The following is a 20,883-nucleotide window of genomic DNA, read 5'->3' as shown; positions in this document are numbered from 1 at the left end:
TTATCACCTAGTGCACCGCTTGTTTCAGCAGCTAGACAGCATGGAGAACCGCAACCGGTGCCGATATGAGAGATCTGAGCGTCGCAGCCGGCGACGCTATGAGTACCTGAAGTTGTTGATACGATCTGGCAGCGACATCCCCTCCGAGCCTGACACACCATCAAAACCATCTGAGGAGGAGGCGGATGAGCACGAGGAGGAGACCCATCCACAGAGAGAGACTACGCAGGCAGGCACAGAGCAGGCTGCACCACAGCAGGAGGTCCCACATCAGATCCAGGCTGTAGATCCCGAGATCCCTATTCAGTTAGCACCTCCTCTGCAGCAGGCAGATCCTCAGACTACCACCGCAGAGACTCCAACTAACCATCCTTCTGGAGATGACACTCCTTCACACCCAGCTTGAGTGAGCATCGAGGACGATGCTATTATTTAAGTGTGGGGAGGTTGCCACCTTTGGCATATCTTTATTTTGGTGAACCACTAAAAACTCTCTCTTATTTTGTTCATTTCTGTATTTTTGCATATTTTTCTCTTTTTGCTTTTTATTGTACTTTTTGCATTTTGCACTTTGAGCTATATGTATACTATTTTGGATATTTTAGCTTGATTTACATATTAGTTTACTAGTTATATTTTAAGTGGTTTAATTAGTATAGTTTACCCTTTTTAATATATGATAGTTGACTTGATTGAAAATAAAGAAAGTGATCGGGGGAAAACTTGTCTCTCAACAAATCTCCATTCGGCAAGTGTACCGAAATTGTCGTCAGGTAAAAACTCACAATAGAGTGAGGTCGAATCTCACAGGGATTGATTGATCAAGCAACTTTAATTAGAGGAATGTTCTAGTTGAGCGAATCCATGAATAGAGTTGATACTTACAGAAAATAAAATGGCGTGAAAGTAAATGACTGAAAGTAAATTGCAGAATTGTAATTGGGAATGGGGAATTGCTCATAAAAGTAAATTGCAAAAATTAAAGAGAATGGGTAAGATCAGAAATAGGGAGTTCATTGGGCTCAGAAGATGTTGCATTCTCCGGATCAATTTCATTCTCATCTCTCCCTCAATCAATGCACTCATTGATCTCCTTGGAAATCTTAAGTGATTGAACAACAATTTCTTGTGGTTCAATCTCTTAAATCTTGATCAATAGCCAATTCCTTGGTCAATTGCTCATGAGAAGAGATGAAGTATGGTCACTGATTATACCACATGCATTTCCCAAATCAAGTGTTGAGAGGGTTATAGCCACATACCCATCCACACCCAATTTGGTCCAGCATGAAAAATCATTTCTAGCTGATCTCTTCATTCCTCTTTCAAGGTTCCGAAGAGATCCAAGTTTGAATAGCTTCTTTTCCAAGATAACTATCCAATTGGATGAAGATCAAAAGCTTTCAAGTAAAATCAAGAGGAAAGATAGAAGAAGAATAATGAAAACTAGTATTGATCCATCAAATTACAACAGAGCTCCCTAACCCAATGAAAGGGGTTTAGTTGTTCATAGCTCTAGAAATCAAAATCAAAGATGGAAAATACATGATAAAGCTAGAAGTACAGAGAAAGTAAAATACAAAGAGTAGTTCTATTTCCTAGCTCTCCGTCCATCTCCTTTAACAATTCAAAGTTACTCCTACATATACTACTCTTCTCAGCTTCTAGTTGGCTCTTCAAGTCTTGGGCCTTTGGATCTTGAGTTTGAAGCAGTTCCTTTCTTCATTTAGGCTTGGCTTTACTTGCAGAGAGAAAGTGTAAAGTGGGTAGAGACTTTAGCTCAAGACGTAAGGGGTGTTTAACATTTAGCGAAAGTGTGTCACTAACGTTGGCTTCTCTTCCCCCTTTAACGTTAGAGGCCACGTTAACTAGGTTAACGTGGCTTCTAACGTGGCTTTTGCCAACCTTCGAGAACGTTAGTGACAATTAACATTGTCACTAACGTTCTGATGCACCCCTTAGCCTCACGTTAAAGCCCACGTTAACGTGGCTTCTAACGTGGCTTTTGCCAACCTTCGAGAACGTTAGTGACACTCAACATTGTCACTAACGTTCCAGTGTGCCCCTTCTTGCTTCACGTTAAAGCCCACGCTAACTAAGTTAACGTGGCTTCTAACGTGGCTTTTGCCAACCTTCGAGAACGTTAGTGACACTCAATATTGTCACTAACATTCCAATGTGCCCATAGGTCACACGTTAGAGTCCACGTTAACTAGGTTAACGTCTAACGTGGCCAATCTTAGCCATCCCAACGTTAGTGACAATGTTGAGTGTCACTAACGTTGGCCCATCATTCATTCCTCATCGTTAGCTTCCACGTTAACCAAGTTAACGGGGAAGTTAACGTGGCTCTTGGGGGTTGTGTGGTTGCTTCAACGTTAGTGACAATGTTAAGTGTCGCTAACGTTGTCGACAACTCTTCATCTCTTACGTTAGCTCCCACGTTAACCAAGTTAACGTGGGAGTTAACGTGGTACTTTGCACCTTAGGCCAACGTTAGTGACAATGTTGAGTGTCACTAACGTTGGCTTCTCTTCCCCCTTTAACGTTAGAGATCATGTTAACTAGGTTAGCGTGGCTCCTAACGTGGCCATTTGTGAGCAATTGCCAATGTTAGTGACAATGTTAAGTGTCACTAACGTTGGCTCAACTTCTCTTCTCCTCGTTAGAGTTCACGTTAACTTAGTTAACGTGACTCCTTAACGTGGCATTGATGGCTTTTGAGAGTGTTACTGGCAATCACTTTTCTCCTTAGCCTTGCAAGTTACTCCCATTCTTTGCTTCCTTTGTCCTAAAATCAAGCAATAAAGTACATCAAAGTTCTAATCCAAGTCATGGGGGATGCAATATCAATTTTGTCATTAAAATCATGCAAAATCCTTATGAAATCATGTAAAATGCACAATGCATGCTTGAATCAGGATGTAAATGATTTTCTACCCAAAACTAGCTTATTTCCTAAGAAAATGAAATGAAACTACCTAAAAACAGTAAAGAAAAGGTCAGTGAAACTGGCCAAAATGCCCTGGCATCAGAAAGGAGTAAGCTAGAGACCTCAACAAAAACAATCCACACACCTTGTATATATAGCATTACATGTTAGTTAGTTAACAACATTTCATCAAGGAGAAACACTAAAACCTTAAAGGCCACCCAAAACAATTTTTTTTATGAGAATAATGGGAATTTTTAACTAAACCTGCATGACATATATGAATGATATATGATGTTTGAGTTAGAGAACACATAGCCTGTGAGTTTTGAGCTTAATTGTATGGTTACATTCAAACCATAAATTTCATTCCTGTGTGTTTGCCCTTCTTTTTATTTTTCTGATGTTCTTTACTTTGCTTTAATCTATATGTCCAGTATAGAATATAGATACATACCAAGATAGGATTGAGACCATTTTTGATTAAAACTCACTTATCCTAAATAAAGCCTACCTTTTATTCCATCCTTGTTAACCCCCTTGAGCTTTTAAATCTCCCTTGTTTTATAACCACATTACTAGCCTTAAGCAGAAAAACAAATTAAAAATCCCAAGTTGAATCCTTGGTTAGCTTAAGATAAAAATTGTGTAATTGTTTAAGTGTGGGAAAACTTTATGGGAACATGGATGATAGAAACAAAGGTAGAAAAGTTGAAAAGAATAAAGATGTTTTGGGAAGCATGCTCATGTGAAATTAAAATAATTAATTATCATGTGCAGTTAAAAAAAATGCAAATTAAAGCAAGTGCACATGGAGCAAAAATTAAAACTAATGCATGAGCATGTAACATAAAAAGTGAGAAATATGGGAAAATAGGTAAAGAAGCTTTGCTTTATAAAATATGTATGTTAGATGAGATCTTAGACTAATCAAGGATTCACTTAATTAGCTCACTTGGCCTTATACATATACCCTTACCTTTACCTTGGCCCCATTAGAACCTTAAAAAGACCTCATGATCTTTGTATGTCTATATTTTATGATTGATGATTGGTTAGATAAAGAACAAAGTTATAGAAAGCAAGGATAGAAAGAAGAATAAAGTGATTAACCCAATAAATACTGAGTGATTAGAGAGTAAACACAAAATCCAGTGAGGGTTCAATAACTCATCAACATACATCTATGCTTAATTTGTTAATTGTCTTGCAAGTTTATAAAATATTTTTCTTCCCATCTCAAGTGTAAAAGTGCTTTAACATTATCTAAGGTTGGCTATGTATATATGATTCTTTGAGAATGTGATTGATTTAACTACAAGTAAGCTTTATATATGAGTGAATAAAATTAGAATTGCATGACTCCTTTAGGTAGTTGCATTTAGATTAGAATTGCATTGCATGGCATTCCACCACTTCAACCTTACTTTTTACCTTGGATATAGCATGAGGACATGCTATTGTTTAAGTGTGGGGAGATCGATAAACCCATATTTTGTGATATATTTTGTGCTTAGTTTGAGTGATTTATTCAATCCTTCACCCACTTATTCATATTAATTGCATGGTTTTACTTTCCCTTCCTTATTATGTGATGTATGTGAAAAACATGTTTCCTATGCTTTAAAATTAATTATTTTAATTACCTTTATTTTCCATTCGATGCCATGATTAGTGTGTTGAATAGTTTAGATCTTCTAAGGCAGGAATGACTTAAAGGATGAAAAAGAAAACATACAAAAATAGAAGGAAAGCGTAAAACAGAGTTTTGGAGAAACTGGCATCCACGCGATCGCATGGATGATGTGACCGCATGCCAAGAGCAAAGAAGCAGCGACGCGGTTACATGACTGACGTGACCGCGCAACTAAAGAAGAACACCTATGACGCGGTCGCGTGACTGACGCGACCGTGCGACAAGAAAAACTCCAATTGACGCAACCGCGTGACCCACGCGGACGCATGACAGAGGCCACGCACCAGAAATTGCAGAAAAAGCTCATAGTGAATTCTGAAGCCCTTTTTGGCCCAAATCCTAGTTCAGAAGGCATAGACCAGAGGTTATGAAGTGGGGGAATGCATCCATTCGAGAGGACTCTCCAATTTTTAGTTACTTTCCATGATTTAGGTTTAGTTGTAGAGAGGTTCTCTCCTCTCTCTTTAGGATTAGGATTTAGATTTAGGATTTTATTTGCTTTGAGGATTATCTTTTTATCAGGTTCAATAATCCTTTTTCATTACTTACTTTTCAATTTAGTTTATGAATTCTTCTATGTTACATATTACTCTTTCGAATTAATGTTATTTGAGGTATTTCAGTTAATATTGCTTTCTTTTATTTATGTTATTGATTATTCCCAATCTGAAGACATTTTTATTCCAGCATAATTAATTCCTTTTCCTTTTGGTCTTGGTTAAGAAATCAGTAACTCAGGAGTTATCTTAGCTCAACATAATTGATAACTGTTATCTTTGCTAATTGAACTGAACTTCAATAATCCCAACCTTTTCTTAGGAAATAAATAGGATTCTAAGGTCAAACTAATTAGTCCCTTGACTTTCCTTTGCTTTAGCAAAGGTTAACTAAGTGGAATTAAGATTCAACTTTCATTATTATTGATAAGAATAACTAAGTCTGGAGTTCCAATTTCTCATACCTTGCCAAAGGGTTTGCTTTACAGTATTTATTTATTTTAATTTCCATTTAAATTATTTGCCATATTAATTCTTCATTCTCAAACCCCAATTTGCAATCTCCATAACCAATAATAAGAACATACCTCCCTGCAATTCCTTGAGAAGACGACCCGAGGTTTAAATACTCGGTTATCAATTTTAAAGGGGTTTGTTACCTGTGATAACCAAAACGTTTGCACGATGGGATTTCTGTTGGTTTAGAATCTATATCTACAACGCGACTATTTTTTATAAAATTCTTTACTAGCAAAAATCCTAACGTCAGATTTCAAGCATGGTTTCATGTTCCCTTTTCCAAGGCTCCCATGAAACCCATTTTGCATTCAACCTATTTTCCAAGATGATTGAATACTAGCATTAAAACGAAATTCCTTTTAGCAAATCAAAGAGAAGATGAAGAGAAAAAAAATTCACTATCATTAATCCATCAAGTACAACATAGCTCCCTCACGCAATGAAAGGGAAGTTAACTACTCAAAGCAAAAGCAAAAGTACAAGAGATGGGAGAAGATGAAAAGTGAATCTAACTATGCTTTTAACAAAAGCTGCTATGCAACTCCAAATACCAACCCATTTTTTAGTACTTCCAGGGGTTATTTATACTACTCCTACTACTAGAACTAAGAAAATACAAAAAGAAAAGAAAATTACAATTGGAGGGAAAAAGAAAACTCAACAAACGTGACCTCCAGTGGCTGGCGTGTGACCGGCGCTTCAGTGGCGTGCCACGCCCAACTCCAATTTGGCTTGGCGCACCACGCCCAGCTCTCAAGTGGCACGCCTCCATGCTTTGATATCCCTAGTGTGCCATACCTTCGAGCTCAAGTGGCACGCCCAGGGTCTTTTCATGCTTTGGTTAGCCTGGCGTGCCACACCTTCGAGCCCAAGTGGCACGCCCAGGATTTTTGTTGGGCTTTAGCATAGCATGCCATGCCTTTGATTCCAAGTGGCATGCCCAGGCCTTTGTCCTCCTCTTCTCCATTCTGGAAAGTTGTACTACCGTGGCACGCCCAGGGTCTGGTGTGCCACGCCCCTTGTATGTGTTGGTTCCTTCATTGGCGTGCCATGCCTAGAACTCAAGTGGCACGCCCATGTCTTCTTCTTGTTGATGGTTGATGCTGGCGTGCCATGCATGAGACTCAAGTGGCACACCCATATAGTTGGCCTCCTACTTCCCTCTTTGGAAAATATAACTAGCGTGCCACATCCAGGGTCTAGCGTGCCACGCCCATAATTCCTTCTCGTTCCAGGAGCTGGTGTGATATGCCCATCATTCAAGTGGCACGCCCAGATGATCAATGAGGATTGGCGTGCCACGCCTTGGCATTCAATTGGCACGCCTAAGTGAGGATAAGAGCTTGGCGTGCCAGGCCTTCGATCTCAAGTGGCACGCCCAACTTTACTTAGCCTTCTCTGAGGCTTGGCGTGCCATGCCTGGGTCTTCAAGTGGCATTCCCAAGTGAGGATGAGGGCTTGGCGTGCCACGCCTTCGATTTCAAGTGGCACGTCCATGTGCTTGGACCTTCAATCTCGCCTATGAAATTATGCACTAGCATGCCACGCCCAGCTCCTGGCGTGCCATGCCCAAGTGAGGATGGCCCTCTTTAAGCTTGGCGTGCCACACCTGGGTTTTCAAGTGCCATTCCCAAGTGATGATGAGAGCTTGGCGTGCCACGCCTTCGATACTAAGTGGCACGCCCATAGTAGTTGATGGTGCTGGCGTACCACGCCTGTCCTAGCGTGCCACGCCCCTCTTGTGGCTTCTAGCATTGCTCTATAGAAACTTGTACTAGCATGCTACACCCAGCTCCGGCGGGCCACGCCCATATACTTTTATGGCGTTTGCTCTAAATAGCATGCCAGTTTCACACGCTCAGCTTTTTTTGTTGTTTTGTTCCTTTTTTTGTTGCACTTTTCACCTGAAATTTAACACAAACACATTTCAAAGCAATGTACGATAATACTTATCATTCAGCTTATGAAATTGCATTGAAACAATGAATATGTGCTCTTTTTATGGTCCTTTTGCATAGGTAAAAGGGTAAATGATGTAAGTCATCACAAACCTAAAAATTGCTTTCAAAGGATACAGAAAGAAAACTCAATGATCCTATTCTTAAACCATTTCTTTCTTCTATTTTCTCAACTCATTCATTGCCGTTGTTTTTTTTTTCTAAAAAAAATAGAATATGAAAGATAAAACCAAAACAATTTCCTGATGACAAAACCAAAATGAATATAATCATGTTCCTTCAGTCAGAATTCACTCATTTTGTTCTCGTTATTCAGAAAGAGGTTATGCATGTTAGTTATTTCCAATAACTTTGGGTAGGAATGGGTAAAACAGTTACGGATGAGGCCCAACTAAGATTCTTGAACTGACGGATTTTCTACTAATGTTCAGCACCTTACTTGTTTGGATCTTCTCTATCTACATGCATCGGCATTCTGCCTTATCAGATTGCTACATTTCATATAAAGACTGGAGAACAAACTGAAGATTTTATCTCTTACTGGAAAACAGAGTATTATAATCAGCTAAATCCTAATAGAAGATTTAAACAGAACCAAGAAAAACAAGTAATCTAATTCAATCAAGAAACAACAAGAAATAATTAGAATAAACAAAACCTGAATTAACGACAGCAAGGGTTAAAGAACACTGGGTAGGGATTGGAAGGCGAATGCACGGATCACTATCAGAGGAGGAAAGCGTGAGAGAAGGGCTGTGAATCGGGAGATAATGATCGACGATAAGGAAGAGATGGTAAAGGGGGTGAAACAGGATGATGGTTGAAGTAGCTAGATATGAAATAATCAAGACCCAAATCTCTTGATAAGTTTCATTTCAATTAGGGTTTGGAATCTATAATTACAATTTGGGCCCAAATACTTATTCTTTTCATCTTCCATCATTGAATTATCTCTATCATTTAGTGATTAAAATTTTTATTTCTCATTCTTTTTTTGCAAATTAAAGAAATATTACATTACTAACAATATTTTTTATTTTTATCAATATTTGATTAACTCTAAACACTAAAAAGTAAATGCTAAATATTAAACTCTAAATCTTAAATATTAATAATATAAAAATAAATTGTCAATTAATATTGATAAAAAAATATTAATTTCCTGATATTTTTCTTTCAAGTTATCAGATGTATATTAAAAATTAGCTACTAAATTAATTAAATATATTTTATAAAAAGTAAAATATTAAATAATAAATATTTTAGTAAAACGAACATCACAAACATAAAATATCAAAAAACATAATATTAATTTTAACTATTAAAAATATAAGTATATATATTAATAAGTAAATTCATAATAAATAGCATGAAAAAAATTAAATATACAAAAATTAATTCGATAATGAAATATAAAAACAAAAATAAATAGACAAAAAAATATAAATATGATAATAATGATTAGAAAACATTCCTTTTATATTTTAAAATAATTAAAAAAATAATATAAATAATAACTATATTTTCTATGTTAAGAAAGAGATTAAAAAATTTGAAATAATAAAATCATACTTGATAATATGAAATTGGCATTAATAATTAGAGTATTTTGCAAATTAATTAATCCCTGTAAAAAAAAACAAAAAAGAACTTTAAATGTAAAATTAAAACTATGTGAAGATCAAAAAAATTAAACAGGTAGGTTAATAAATACTACATACCAATATATTTAAACTTAAAATGAAGAGAAACACTAGAAGTAGGAACAACACAAACAATAAAGTATAGAAATCCCACCAATAATATTAATTGAACACTGATTTTATAATATTAATAAACATCTGTAATGAAAAGGTGTAAATTTTAATTTCTTTCAAAAATACTCAAAAATGAATATAGCAAAACTGACCTTTCCTATTTTTAACTTGTTGTTCTCTATTTATTTTTAAATAATTTTTTCTGTTTAATCTTGTAGTAGCATAAGATTGAGACATTTTTATGAAATTTTAATCAAACCAAAAAAATTTAGAACCAGCTAATATTCACCATAATTGTATTTTGAAAATAGTAGCACTTCTTTTTTAGACACCACTTTAATTATATATAACCCAAAAATGAAAAAGAAATCAAATAACCCCATAAGTTCATCTGAAGAAAATGAATGACAATGAAAGAGTATAACTTGTTTTTTCACTACATAAACTTATATGGATAGCAACCTACGATATGTAATTCATGAATTTTCCTAAAGACAAGACTAATATAAAAATGGTAAAAGTCAAGTTGACTATCTCCAACAATTATACATATATTCAGTTTAATAAGTAATAGGTGCTAGCTCTTTTAATAATCTACCACTACCATATATAAAGATCATATCTTTCTATTCAACATTGATTTAAAAGTATTTTGCTTACACAGTATATAAATTTTGTTGTCAACATTGTTGACGTGTATGAAAAGAATAGATAAAATAATATAAATATAAAATAAACATTTACTTGATAGAAAAAAAAGGGAGAAATCTAACTAACAAAAATAATAGAAATAAGAAATAATGGTACACCAAAACACAAGAATGTTGATAAACAAAAGGAGCAGCTGCACTTCATTAACTTAAAATTAACATATTACATATCATTCGTGGAATTCCTAAAATTTAAATTATATATCCATTATGTTTGATATGACCATGATATTGTGTTCAATCTCTAGCATGTTTACATTTACAAAATAAATCACCATCCAGACTACGTATGGATAAACACCCCCTAGTTTACCATCCACATATCAAATAAGTCAAGCAGAACTAGTTTTAGGAACATTGGACTTAGGAGTAATCGCATCATCAGCAATCTTCCTCACGATTCAGATTTCATTTAACTTTGGACATTCTGTGAATAGTTTGACTGGTTTAAATCTCAATTAGCTCAGGAGAACCATGTAAAATATTGGACAAAATCTCCTGAAAATAATAAGAGAAAATTAAAACCTCTTTTAGTTAAAAATAAACTCAAAACAAATTTAATTGGTATTTAGTATGAAATAGAAAAAATACATTTATAGAATTCAACTTCATTAAATTGAGACTAGATTTAATTTTAAAATTTCTTTTCTTTTCTAAAGATTATTTTATAAATAAATTGGTTTTTTTTAGAATGAAAATGTCTTAGTTATAATTAATTCACTACCATATTATTACAGTGATATATTCATACTACTATATTCTTCTTAGTTTAAACATTTGTTTCCGATGCCTATTCATTTATGGTTTTTGCAACTACTATACTCCAAATTTTATGTACATAATCATTTTTTAGATGCCTACAATGAATCACTAACCCGAAAAAAAAGGCTCGTTATTGATAACATCCATTAAGATTGCATTTTTTTTCGACAAAATTACATCCAACGAAGATATAAATAAATAAATAAATGAAGGAAAAAAGATAAAACTGAAATGCATCATTTTTCAAATAATGTGAAGAGGACCCATCCCATCATAGTCAGAGGTACAAACAGTCAAAATGAGTAGTTTTGAGTCTAGCACACAGTTTTCTGAAAATAAATACAATACATGTTTATATTTATACAAATAACCTTTCATTCCATTCACCCAACACAACCATTCCATTCCAACCATTTCATTCACCCAGACCCAACACCTGATAAAACGTGGCAGAGTTTTCAATCCTTGGCAAACTTGCCAAAGCATAACAACCATTGCCTACATGAACTTAACACATATTCTAATCAGGAACAATAATCAAGGAGGAAACAATGTAAGCACTCTAGTTTGTATATCTTTTTAATTTTTTTTATTCATGCAATATATATTCTTTCATGTTGAATCTAGCAACCACAATGACTTTTTAAATCTATTAATAGTATGGACAAGAAGCACATAACAGAGAGCAAAGTAAATGTGGCCAAGAATGCAACTGTGCTTCCTTTGATTAAAGTAAACAGTAAGAGCTCAAACTAATCTTTAGTTTTAAAAGATCTAAAACTTTTCGAATATGCATAATATTCAGTTTATATCTTTTTTTTATGTTAAATACTTATATTTTCAAATTCATAATAAAATATATATTTAGCTTTATGTTTATTTCTGCTCCGTGCACAATACTTATAGGATGTGATATATGAATAATTTTGATATGTAACACACATGTTATATTTTTCAGATGATTTAAAAGAATTATGTGGAAGAAGATTGGAAAAAGAACTCAGCTACTATTGTGACAAAACTACCAAACAATAAAGAACAAGAACTATGTTAGAGTTGAAGGAAACAATTATGAATTTTGGTTGCAAAATTGTTGGAAAAAATTGTAAAATTATGTCACTTGCAATATGAGTTTTTATTAACATTTGAGTAGAAAGAAAAAGCAAAATATAAAATCAGTGATTGAAAAATGAGTTTTTATTAACATTTGATTAGAAAAAAGGAGCAAATTATAGAATTAAATGTTATGATCATTGTGTTTAAAAAAATTACAATTTAGATTGTGATGCTAATGTAAAAAAATGAACAAAAGATTTTTTTTCTGAGATAAGTTTCATAGCTCTATTTTACTGAAATACTTGTGATCCTTATTCTATAATGATAAATGTAAGAAAAGGAGTGATAGTTTGTAGAGAAGAACTCACCGAGAGTAAAACAACTAAGCATCTTTTCAAATGCTGAAGAGAGGTCCATATAGGAAGCATAATTATTGAGATCCATTTTCCTCAAGTTTGGGGACCCATCCATGCTGATTTTGACGTAAAGGCAACCAGGCTTGTGTTCTGCATAAGCTTCATTCTTTTGAGGAGGCTGAGTTTCCATTGAGTTCTCCCTAAATGAACGGATTGATGGGCATCCAACAACTTGTGACCCGATTCACACACATAACAATAATAATCAATCAATTATATTATAGCATTATCATTATCATTATGATATGTGTTGTAATTACAAGTTCAAAACAGCATAGTTAACTAATAAATTGTTGACCACAGCAGGATAAATGAATATAGGAGCTTTCAACTTTCAAATCTCAAGTTTCAAGTTTTAAAACACTAATATTTCAGTAATTGTAACCATTAATTTTATCTAATATATATTATATATTTTTTATAATTGATATCTTGATCTATCTTTTCAACGGTGCACGTGCTTGACCTTGATTCTGCTGCTCAAGTGTCACTTCTCCGAATTTTCTCCCACATGTGACTGGTTCTTAGCGATTTGGTGCCAGAGATGATAATTTTCCCGAATCCTAAACCGTATGTTTGACCCTTCTTTCTCCTAACATTGTCAGATAAGTGGTAGAAGTCGAATAAAATGGGTGAGTTACTTGCTGCACACTATCCTCCTTACTTAATGGAGTGGTCATTAAACGAAAATATGAACTATAAATTCTATCCACTAAAGAAGATATCCCTCTCTAGAGAAAACATAGACCAAAACAAAATTATGGATTACACAAATATTATAGGAAAATATAAAAAAAATTACATTATATCTTATCAAAACTTCCTTAAATGTAACGTTTTCGGTCCTAATAGAATCAATTAATCCTTCATCACAAAGTAAAATTTTAAGACCATTTCTATTCCTGACTCGAAAAAGAGCTACATAATGTTGACCGTGAGAAAACACAGGACGATGCAAGAATAAACCAACTATTGATAATGTCTGACACTGGCTTTTATTAATTGTCATCGCAAATGACAAAGAAACCAGGAATTGTCTGTATTGGAATTTAAATGGTATAATCGTATCACTGGGAATCAAATTCATTCTAGTGATAAAAACTTTATGCCAAATATTGCTACCAAAAACAACATCTGCACCGATCTCATTTGTCCCTAGATCTCGGACAACAAGTCGAGTCCCATTACACTAACCACCAGCTGGATCAATATTCCTCAACAAAATAATAGGCACACCTATTTTCAACTTCAACGAATGATTAGGTAAACCAGAACACCTAATTTGATTCAAGAATTCAACATTTATCCAATCAATATCAACATTAGAATAGGCATCGCTACCACATATCAAATTAGCACTGAGATAATTTTTCTCCTCACCAGGCAACAAGTCAACTATATAATTATTTATCTCTTCAACATTCTCGACAGTCGGAGACAGTATTGCCTTATCCTGGAAAAAACTTGGATTATGAAAATTCTGAACCAAATTCGGATAAATTGTATTTATTATATCTTCAACTGGATTTTGCAAAACAAGAATGATTAGAATAGAAGAAATATCAACAGAAATTTTATCATTGATCACAATTTCATATTGACATTCACTGATTTGAAGTATCCAATCTAAAAAGGACCTTAACTCCTGAGCAGTTGATTGTTCCAATCCACTTGCTAACCTCATATCTTTTGTTAATCTTAAAACTTTGCAATATTTCCAAAGAACAGAAGAATTTATGGAAGCCATCACAACTTCAACACTAGAACCCTTTGGAATGATTGGCAACACTTGCTTAAAATCACCACCAAGAACAACTACTTTCCCACCGAAAGATAAATTTTTTTTCCTATCAAACACCGAATCCATTATATCACGTAATGTCCTATCAAGCGCTTCAAATGCTAATTTTTTAGTCATTGGTGCCTCATCCCAAATAATCAAATTAGCTCAGCTTTCGGACTATCCTTCTTAATTCGACACACAGTATCTTCAGTGAGCTCAACAGGAATATTGAACATAAAATGCGCTGTCTTACCACCAGGTAATAATAGAGAAGCTATACCACTAGAAGCAACATTTATAACAATCTTTTTCGCAAATCGCAATCTGATGTAAGATTTTTATCGGTAAAGAATTTCTCAATGAAACCTCGTTGCAAGTATAGTTCTAAACCAACAAACAATTCTCAATCAAAGTTTAATTTGTTTGTCACAAGTACAAACCCCAATAAAAATAACCAAAATATTTAAACCTCGGGTCGTGTCTCAAGGAATTGCAGGGAAGTGTGTTCAATTATTGGTTATGGATTATATCTTTTGGTGTTTTGGAATAAGAGACAAGAAATGTAAATGACAAGAAAGTAAATGAAACTCAAATGATAAAAAGGTCTTGGCAAGGGTTAATGGTTAAGGATTACTATCCTTATTAATAACCATAACATGATAATTACAAGGATCAATCCCATTAAGTCATCCTCCAACAAGTAAAGGAAAGTCAAATGAGCTATATTAATCCTAGTCCATAAGTCCTAGCCAACTCACTAATTAACTTAGTGAGAGACTAGAGTAAATGACAACAAATTATCAATCACTTGGACATGGTAACTCAAGGTCACCTAAGTTACCATCCCAAGGCAAGAATAGAAAATTCTACACTAAAATCCAACCAAGCATTTTACCAAACACTTAGAAGGAATAAAAGGAAAGCATAGTAAAATTGTGAGAAATAATAAAATCTACCACTACCCAATGCAACAAAAGTAAGATTAACAACTTAATCAAACAATAAAGGAACACAAAACATCAATTGCATTAAAAGGAAATCCTAATCCAACAAAAGTGCATCAACATAAAAGAGATATAAAAAGGGGAATTAACAAGTGGAACTAAGGAAATTAAAGCAAATCAACAAGGAAACATAAGGAAAACTAACTCAAAATAAGTAATTAAACCTAAATCTAAGATGAAAATAAACTAAGAACCTTAATTTCTAGAGAGAAGAAGGAGCTTCTCTCTCTATAATTAACCTAAGGCATGCTTCCTACACTACTAATTGATCTCCCCTTGTCCAATCTTCAATTCTTCATTTGGGCCTGCGAAACTAAGAAATTGCCCCCTGCATTTTTACTTTAATGAGGTCACGTGCCTACTGTGCGCGTACACATGGGCTACTCGTACACGTCGTCTGGTGTTTTCCTTGTCACATGTACATGTCATGTCACGCGTACACATCATGTCACGCGTACGCGTGCGCATCGCTCTAAGCACTCAAAATCCTTGTCTTTCCATGAATTCTCCACTTTGCATACTTTTTTCTTCAATTCTTCCACCCAATACTTGCCTTATGGATCTAAAACCACTCAACAAACATATCAAGGCAATGAATAGAATTAAAGTGAATTAGATTTAGCTATTTTAAGGGCCTAAAAAGCATGTTTTCACACTTAAGCACAAATTTAGGGAGAATTACAAAACCATGCTAATTCATTAAATAAATGTGAGATAAGTTGATAAAATTCTCTAAATTAAGCACAAGATAAACCACAAAATCGGGATTTATCATAATCTAGCTGACAAAACTCTGCATAAAAATGTTTTTCCAGTGCCACCAAACCCGTACACAAAAAGGAATCTGTTCCGAGAGTTACCTGAAACTGTAGGTCGATCTCAGACGAGATCTTTTGTTCTGGTCGGAGATGACGGGTCCGGCTTGTGTGTGGCGGCCAGAGCTGTCGTGTCCGACTTGTTGGACTGGCATTGCTGCTGATCCTTCATCACCGGTGGGTGGTGGTACCTGCAAGGGACTCCAATGCTTAAGTTAGCAAGGGTATTAAGCAGGATTTTAGTAAAATCAGAGTATGAGTTATACCTGGGTGCTCCAGTGTATTTATAATGGTGTAGAGCGACCTACTTAGATAAGATAAGTTAGTTATATTATCTTTATCTTATCTTCGAGCGAGATCATCTTATCTTCAAGGGAACCGCCCTTCTCTCTGTAGGCTTAGGCTGCCTTAGGATTTGGGGCGTGGTCCTCCATTTGGGCCCTTTTTGGGCTTTCCAGGTGATTTGGCCGAGCTCTTTGGGAAGAGGTCGGATTGTCCTGACTTGAAGAGATCGATCGACTTGTCAGTAGAACATCCCGGGTCGGACAGCTCGACCTAGGGTATGAACAGAATCCGTGCCTCTTATTGGAAACACAATCAATAATTATATCATAGACCACCCTTTGTTCTTCATTTAACTTTAAGATATTTGCATTGTGCTCACGAAGGAAAGAATCAGTATTATACAGCAACTTATGCAATAGCTTCAAATTGGTAAATTGAGAGACTAAAGAGGTATTAGGAACCGGCATACTAGCATAATTTCTCAATGATTTCCCATTATTCTGCAGTAATTTCTCAATATCTAACAAACAAAATGTTTGCAACTCTTCTTAACTCATTGTTAGATCTACGTTTAACGATAATTAATAAATATTAGCACCAAAACATCCATTTTGTCGTGTGTGTGGACGTGTATGTCTACTTGTCATATACAAAATTCATCATGAACTAAAATCTTATCAGGATATTACAGCTCATGTCTTCTGCGATAAAGAATATAATCAGACAAATAAGTCCAAGTTTGTTCCCAGACTAACAAAGGTCTTCGCATGGAAACAGATAGCAACAATATCACAAAAGCCTCCTTAGATGTAAGACCTGGTTAATTAACGGATAATTAACCCATAAATGAGAATTTATTCTAGAAAGTCCAAAATGTGATTTTTGTGGCTAAATGTTATAAAGGAGATTGAGACGAGAATTTCGGTACCAATTTTATAGAATTCGGACCAAGATTGGACCGAACGGGCCAAACCGGGCCAACCGGACCCAAAGTGGGCCCTTGGCCCAACATAACTAAACCAAAACCCTAGTTTTCAGCACTCTCTCTCCTCACTATACTCTGACACACGCTGAAAATTGAGATGGAGGGGGGAAGAACACTCTCTCAAGTTCTATATCTCCCTTGATCTTCAAACCACCATAACTTTTGATCTAGAGCTTCGATTGCCGCTCCGTTTACGGCCACGCGTTTACCACGGAGAGCTTTACAAAACCCATACAATTAATCTTGAGGTAAGCCACTTTTTGCTCTTCGAATTTCCAGCCTTGTTTTCGAGTTTCATGAGCAAAAATGTTGAGAATTTGGGCTCTTTGATGTTATAGGACCCAACTCTCTTGAAGGAGAAGGTTAATCTTGTCTTCTTGGACCTTGGGTGTGGTAAGATTCTCAACCCTAGTGTAATTTATGGTTCTATGATGTTTGGGTTTTGAGATATTGTGTATGGGTGTGATGATTGTGGCTTAGGTTGTGTATATGTGAATTTTTGGAGCTTGATTGGTGATATTGAAAAGCTTGAAAAGGGTTTGGTGGTGAAAAATCTGTTCTTAGAAGTATTGAGGCCTTGAGAGTTTGAGGAAAAAGTGGTTTGGAAGTGCTCCGGTTGAGCTTGGGAAATCGGCTAAGGTATGGTCTCGGTTTCTCGTATCTAATATGCAATGTGGTAGGAAATACTTAGGCTAGAGGCCTTAAGATAGGCATTAAATTGTTGGTGTTGTTGAATGGATGATATATATGATGTGGTCATATATGTGATGATGATTATTGATGCCTTGATGGTATGATGTATGAGAAATATGCATGTTGTGATATATGCTTGATGATTGGTTATGGTTGAATTGTGGGTTGAACCATGTTGATGGTGAGTATGATATTGATTGTGTACAATGATGATTTATTGGAATTGGTGTTGTTGAAAATTGGAATGAGGAAGAGTATATGATATGTCAATGTGTTTGAGTTTGAGCCACTTGGGGGAAGTGGATTAAAATGATGGGATAGTGATTTTGTAAATTGTGGTAATGTGTCAATGTGTGAGTTGAGGAGGCTGGATGTTGAATGATATATTTTGATTGATTTCAAAGAAAAGGGATGAAATTGGCATGTTTTGATTGATTTTGAAAAGAGTTGAAAATGACTTATTTTGAAAATGGCACTTTGTGGTTTTGTATGAAAATATGGTTTTTGGGCATACTTTGACGGGACATAACTTGGACTACAGATCTCCATTTTGTGCCAAATCTATTTAGAAATGAAATCGGATCTGGGATGTCCATGCTGTTCGAAGAACGGGTGAAAAATGATTTAAAATGAGAAAGTTATGTCCGTCGGAAGATTGGGGGTTGAATCGGTGAATTCTGCAGCTTTTAACTTAGAAAAATTTTAGCAGAATAATCCCCCGCGCGTAGGCGCACTTGGCGCGTACGCGCCGTTCTTCCAGAAAGCGCCATCCACGCGTGCGCGTGGTGTGCGCGGGCGCGCCGATGTGCTGCACCCAATGCCCAGCCATTTTCCAGAGGGTTGTGCCTGAACTGTGCCAGTTTTGTGCCTGGGGCACGAGAATGCCCACGCATACGTGTTGCTGACGTGTGTGTGTCGATTGACAAATTTTCAACCCACGCGTTAGCGTGCATGATGCATACACGTCGATGAGTTTTGTGGCCATCCAGGCGTGCGCGTGGAGTGCGCGTACGCGTGGCCCTGTTTCCATCCCAAAGTTAATTTTTGAGTATTAAAAGCCAAATTTCATACTTCTAAGCCTCCGATCTCACCATTTATGTCTTAAATCATTATGATATGCCTAGTAATGGGAAAAAGAGCTAGGGGATGTGGTAACTTGCGAGTGAAGCAAGGGAAAAATGAATGATCAATGAGGATCAAGCATGATTATGTGAGATGCAAAGGATGGTGGTGGAAGTGCTTGTTATGCCATGGGCTGAAGGGCCGTAATTGTTAATGAATTGGCTGGTTATGGATTTAACCGTGAGCTGGATGGCTAGATTATTACCGTGTTACGACAGAGCCATGATTATGACTAAGTATAAATGCATATATGCTGTTGAATGAATTGTGAATGTTGCACTTCCACTGTTGGAGATGAGAGTTTCCCTGGGAGGAAGTAGTGGCTAGCCACTACGTGCTCTAGGTTAAGACTCGAAGCTCTTTTGACCCTATGTCATAAGTGTGGCCGGGCACTATGAACGACCCAGATGAGCTCACCCCCGTAAATATTCACCAGTGAAGGTGATGGATATAGATCATGATTATGATCAAGTTGATGACGAGTATAACTCGAGTTGGGGATGCATGACAGAGGGACAATCCAATGGTTAGCTACCAGGACTTGTGGGTTGGCTCTATAACCGACAGATGATATCATCAGCCACTAGGGACAGGCATTCATCATATGCATACTATATGAATTATTTGAGATTGCCTATTTGACTGCATATTACTTGCTAATTGTCTAAATGCCTTAAGTGTTCCTATTTGTATATTTCTTGTTGGATATAACTGTGTTTGCTACATTATACTCCTGCTGGTGGTTGGGAGGTCTGAAGGAATTGGAAAGGGAAGTATTAGTTAGACTAAAGAATCTTTAGTCAGTCGCCACATATGGTTTAGCTTGTTTATAAGCTTTGATATTATCTGAAGGAAGTTCTAGGATTACCTTTGCCTTTCCTCTATTATTATGTATTATATATGTGGAAGCTGTTACCATGCTGGGGACCTCTGGTTCTCACCTTTGCGGATTTTGTGGTTTTCAGATGCAGGACGTGAGGTTTCTCACTGAGGCCTGCTGGAGACTTTTGAATTAGCGAAGATCCTTTGTTCTTGGGGACTCTATTTTACTTTATATGTTTTGCTTAGATACTTTTATCTCCATTAAATAATACAAACTGTGATGACTCCTCTTATGGGAGATTTTGGAGAGTAGGTTTCTGTATTTGTGTCCCTTTGGGTTTCCTTTGGGGTTTTCCTTATTTTATCATATGTATATATTGCTATGCTCGGACCGGTTATCTTCGCAGTCGGATCTTGAGTCTTGATATTCCTGTTTTTGACACTCCTTTGTATATATATAATCTCGCGTTGGTTATCCTTGTTCGTTACGTTATCGTTGTGTATGTTATGTGCTATTAGTATATCTGCTTGATATAATTGGCATAAACGTTCATGATCATGCATTTGAGACTTTGAAGCACTAGACTTCCGATATTGAGACTGATCAACTTAATATCGATTGTTTGGTGTGTATAGGAACCAGATGGCGCCTCGTGGACGCGGTAGAGGCCGTGGTAGAGGTCGTACGAACGCTCGTGCACTGGAGAATAACCCTAATGACCCGGTGAACTTTATGACTGCGTTGGAGAACATGGCTGCTGCTATGCAAGCCACTACTGAGGCTCTTGGTCAACAGATGAACAACCATGGTAATGATGGAGGTGGAGTTCAGGACCCGATGACACTGGCAAACTTTTTGAAGGTTAATCCGCCTAAGTTCAAGGGAACTACTAGTCCGACTGAGGCTGATACATGGTTTCAGGCTATAGGGCGAGCACTGCAAGCACAAGTGGTACCTGAAGGACAGCGTGTCGAGTTTGCTACCTATATGCTCACAGGTGAAGCGTCGCATTGGTGGCAAGGTATCCGACGTCTTCTGCAGCAGGGTGATGACTATATCACCTGGAATGT

General features: G+C 36.1%; 1 protein-coding gene across 1 annotated transcript; it reads right to left on the bottom strand.

The window, feature by feature from the left end:
- Positions 1–13,492: 13,492 nt before the first annotated feature.
- Positions 13,493–14,221, bottom strand: LOC107479588 (uncharacterized). The gene has a single exon (XM_016099716.1). It carries the CDS (start codon positions 14,219–14,221, stop codon positions 13,493–13,495), a length of 729 nt encoding a protein of 242 aa, XP_015955202.1.
- Between the last annotated feature and the right edge of the window lie 6,662 nt (positions 14,222–20,883).

The sequence above is a fragment of the Arachis duranensis genome, chromosome 3 (assembly GCF_000817695.3).
Source record: "Arachis duranensis cultivar V14167 chromosome 3, aradu.V14167.gnm2.J7QH, whole genome shotgun sequence".
NCBI lineage: Eukaryota > Viridiplantae > Streptophyta > Magnoliopsida > Fabales > Fabaceae > Arachis > Arachis duranensis.
This window is presented reverse-complemented; position numbering and strand designations above follow the sequence as displayed.

What these genes read in the sequence shown, in the direction of transcription:
- LOC107479588 (XM_016099716.1), bottom strand. Translation starts at nt 14,221, where the DNA reads ATGACTAAAAAATTAGCATTTGAAGCGCTTGATAGGACATTACGTGAT.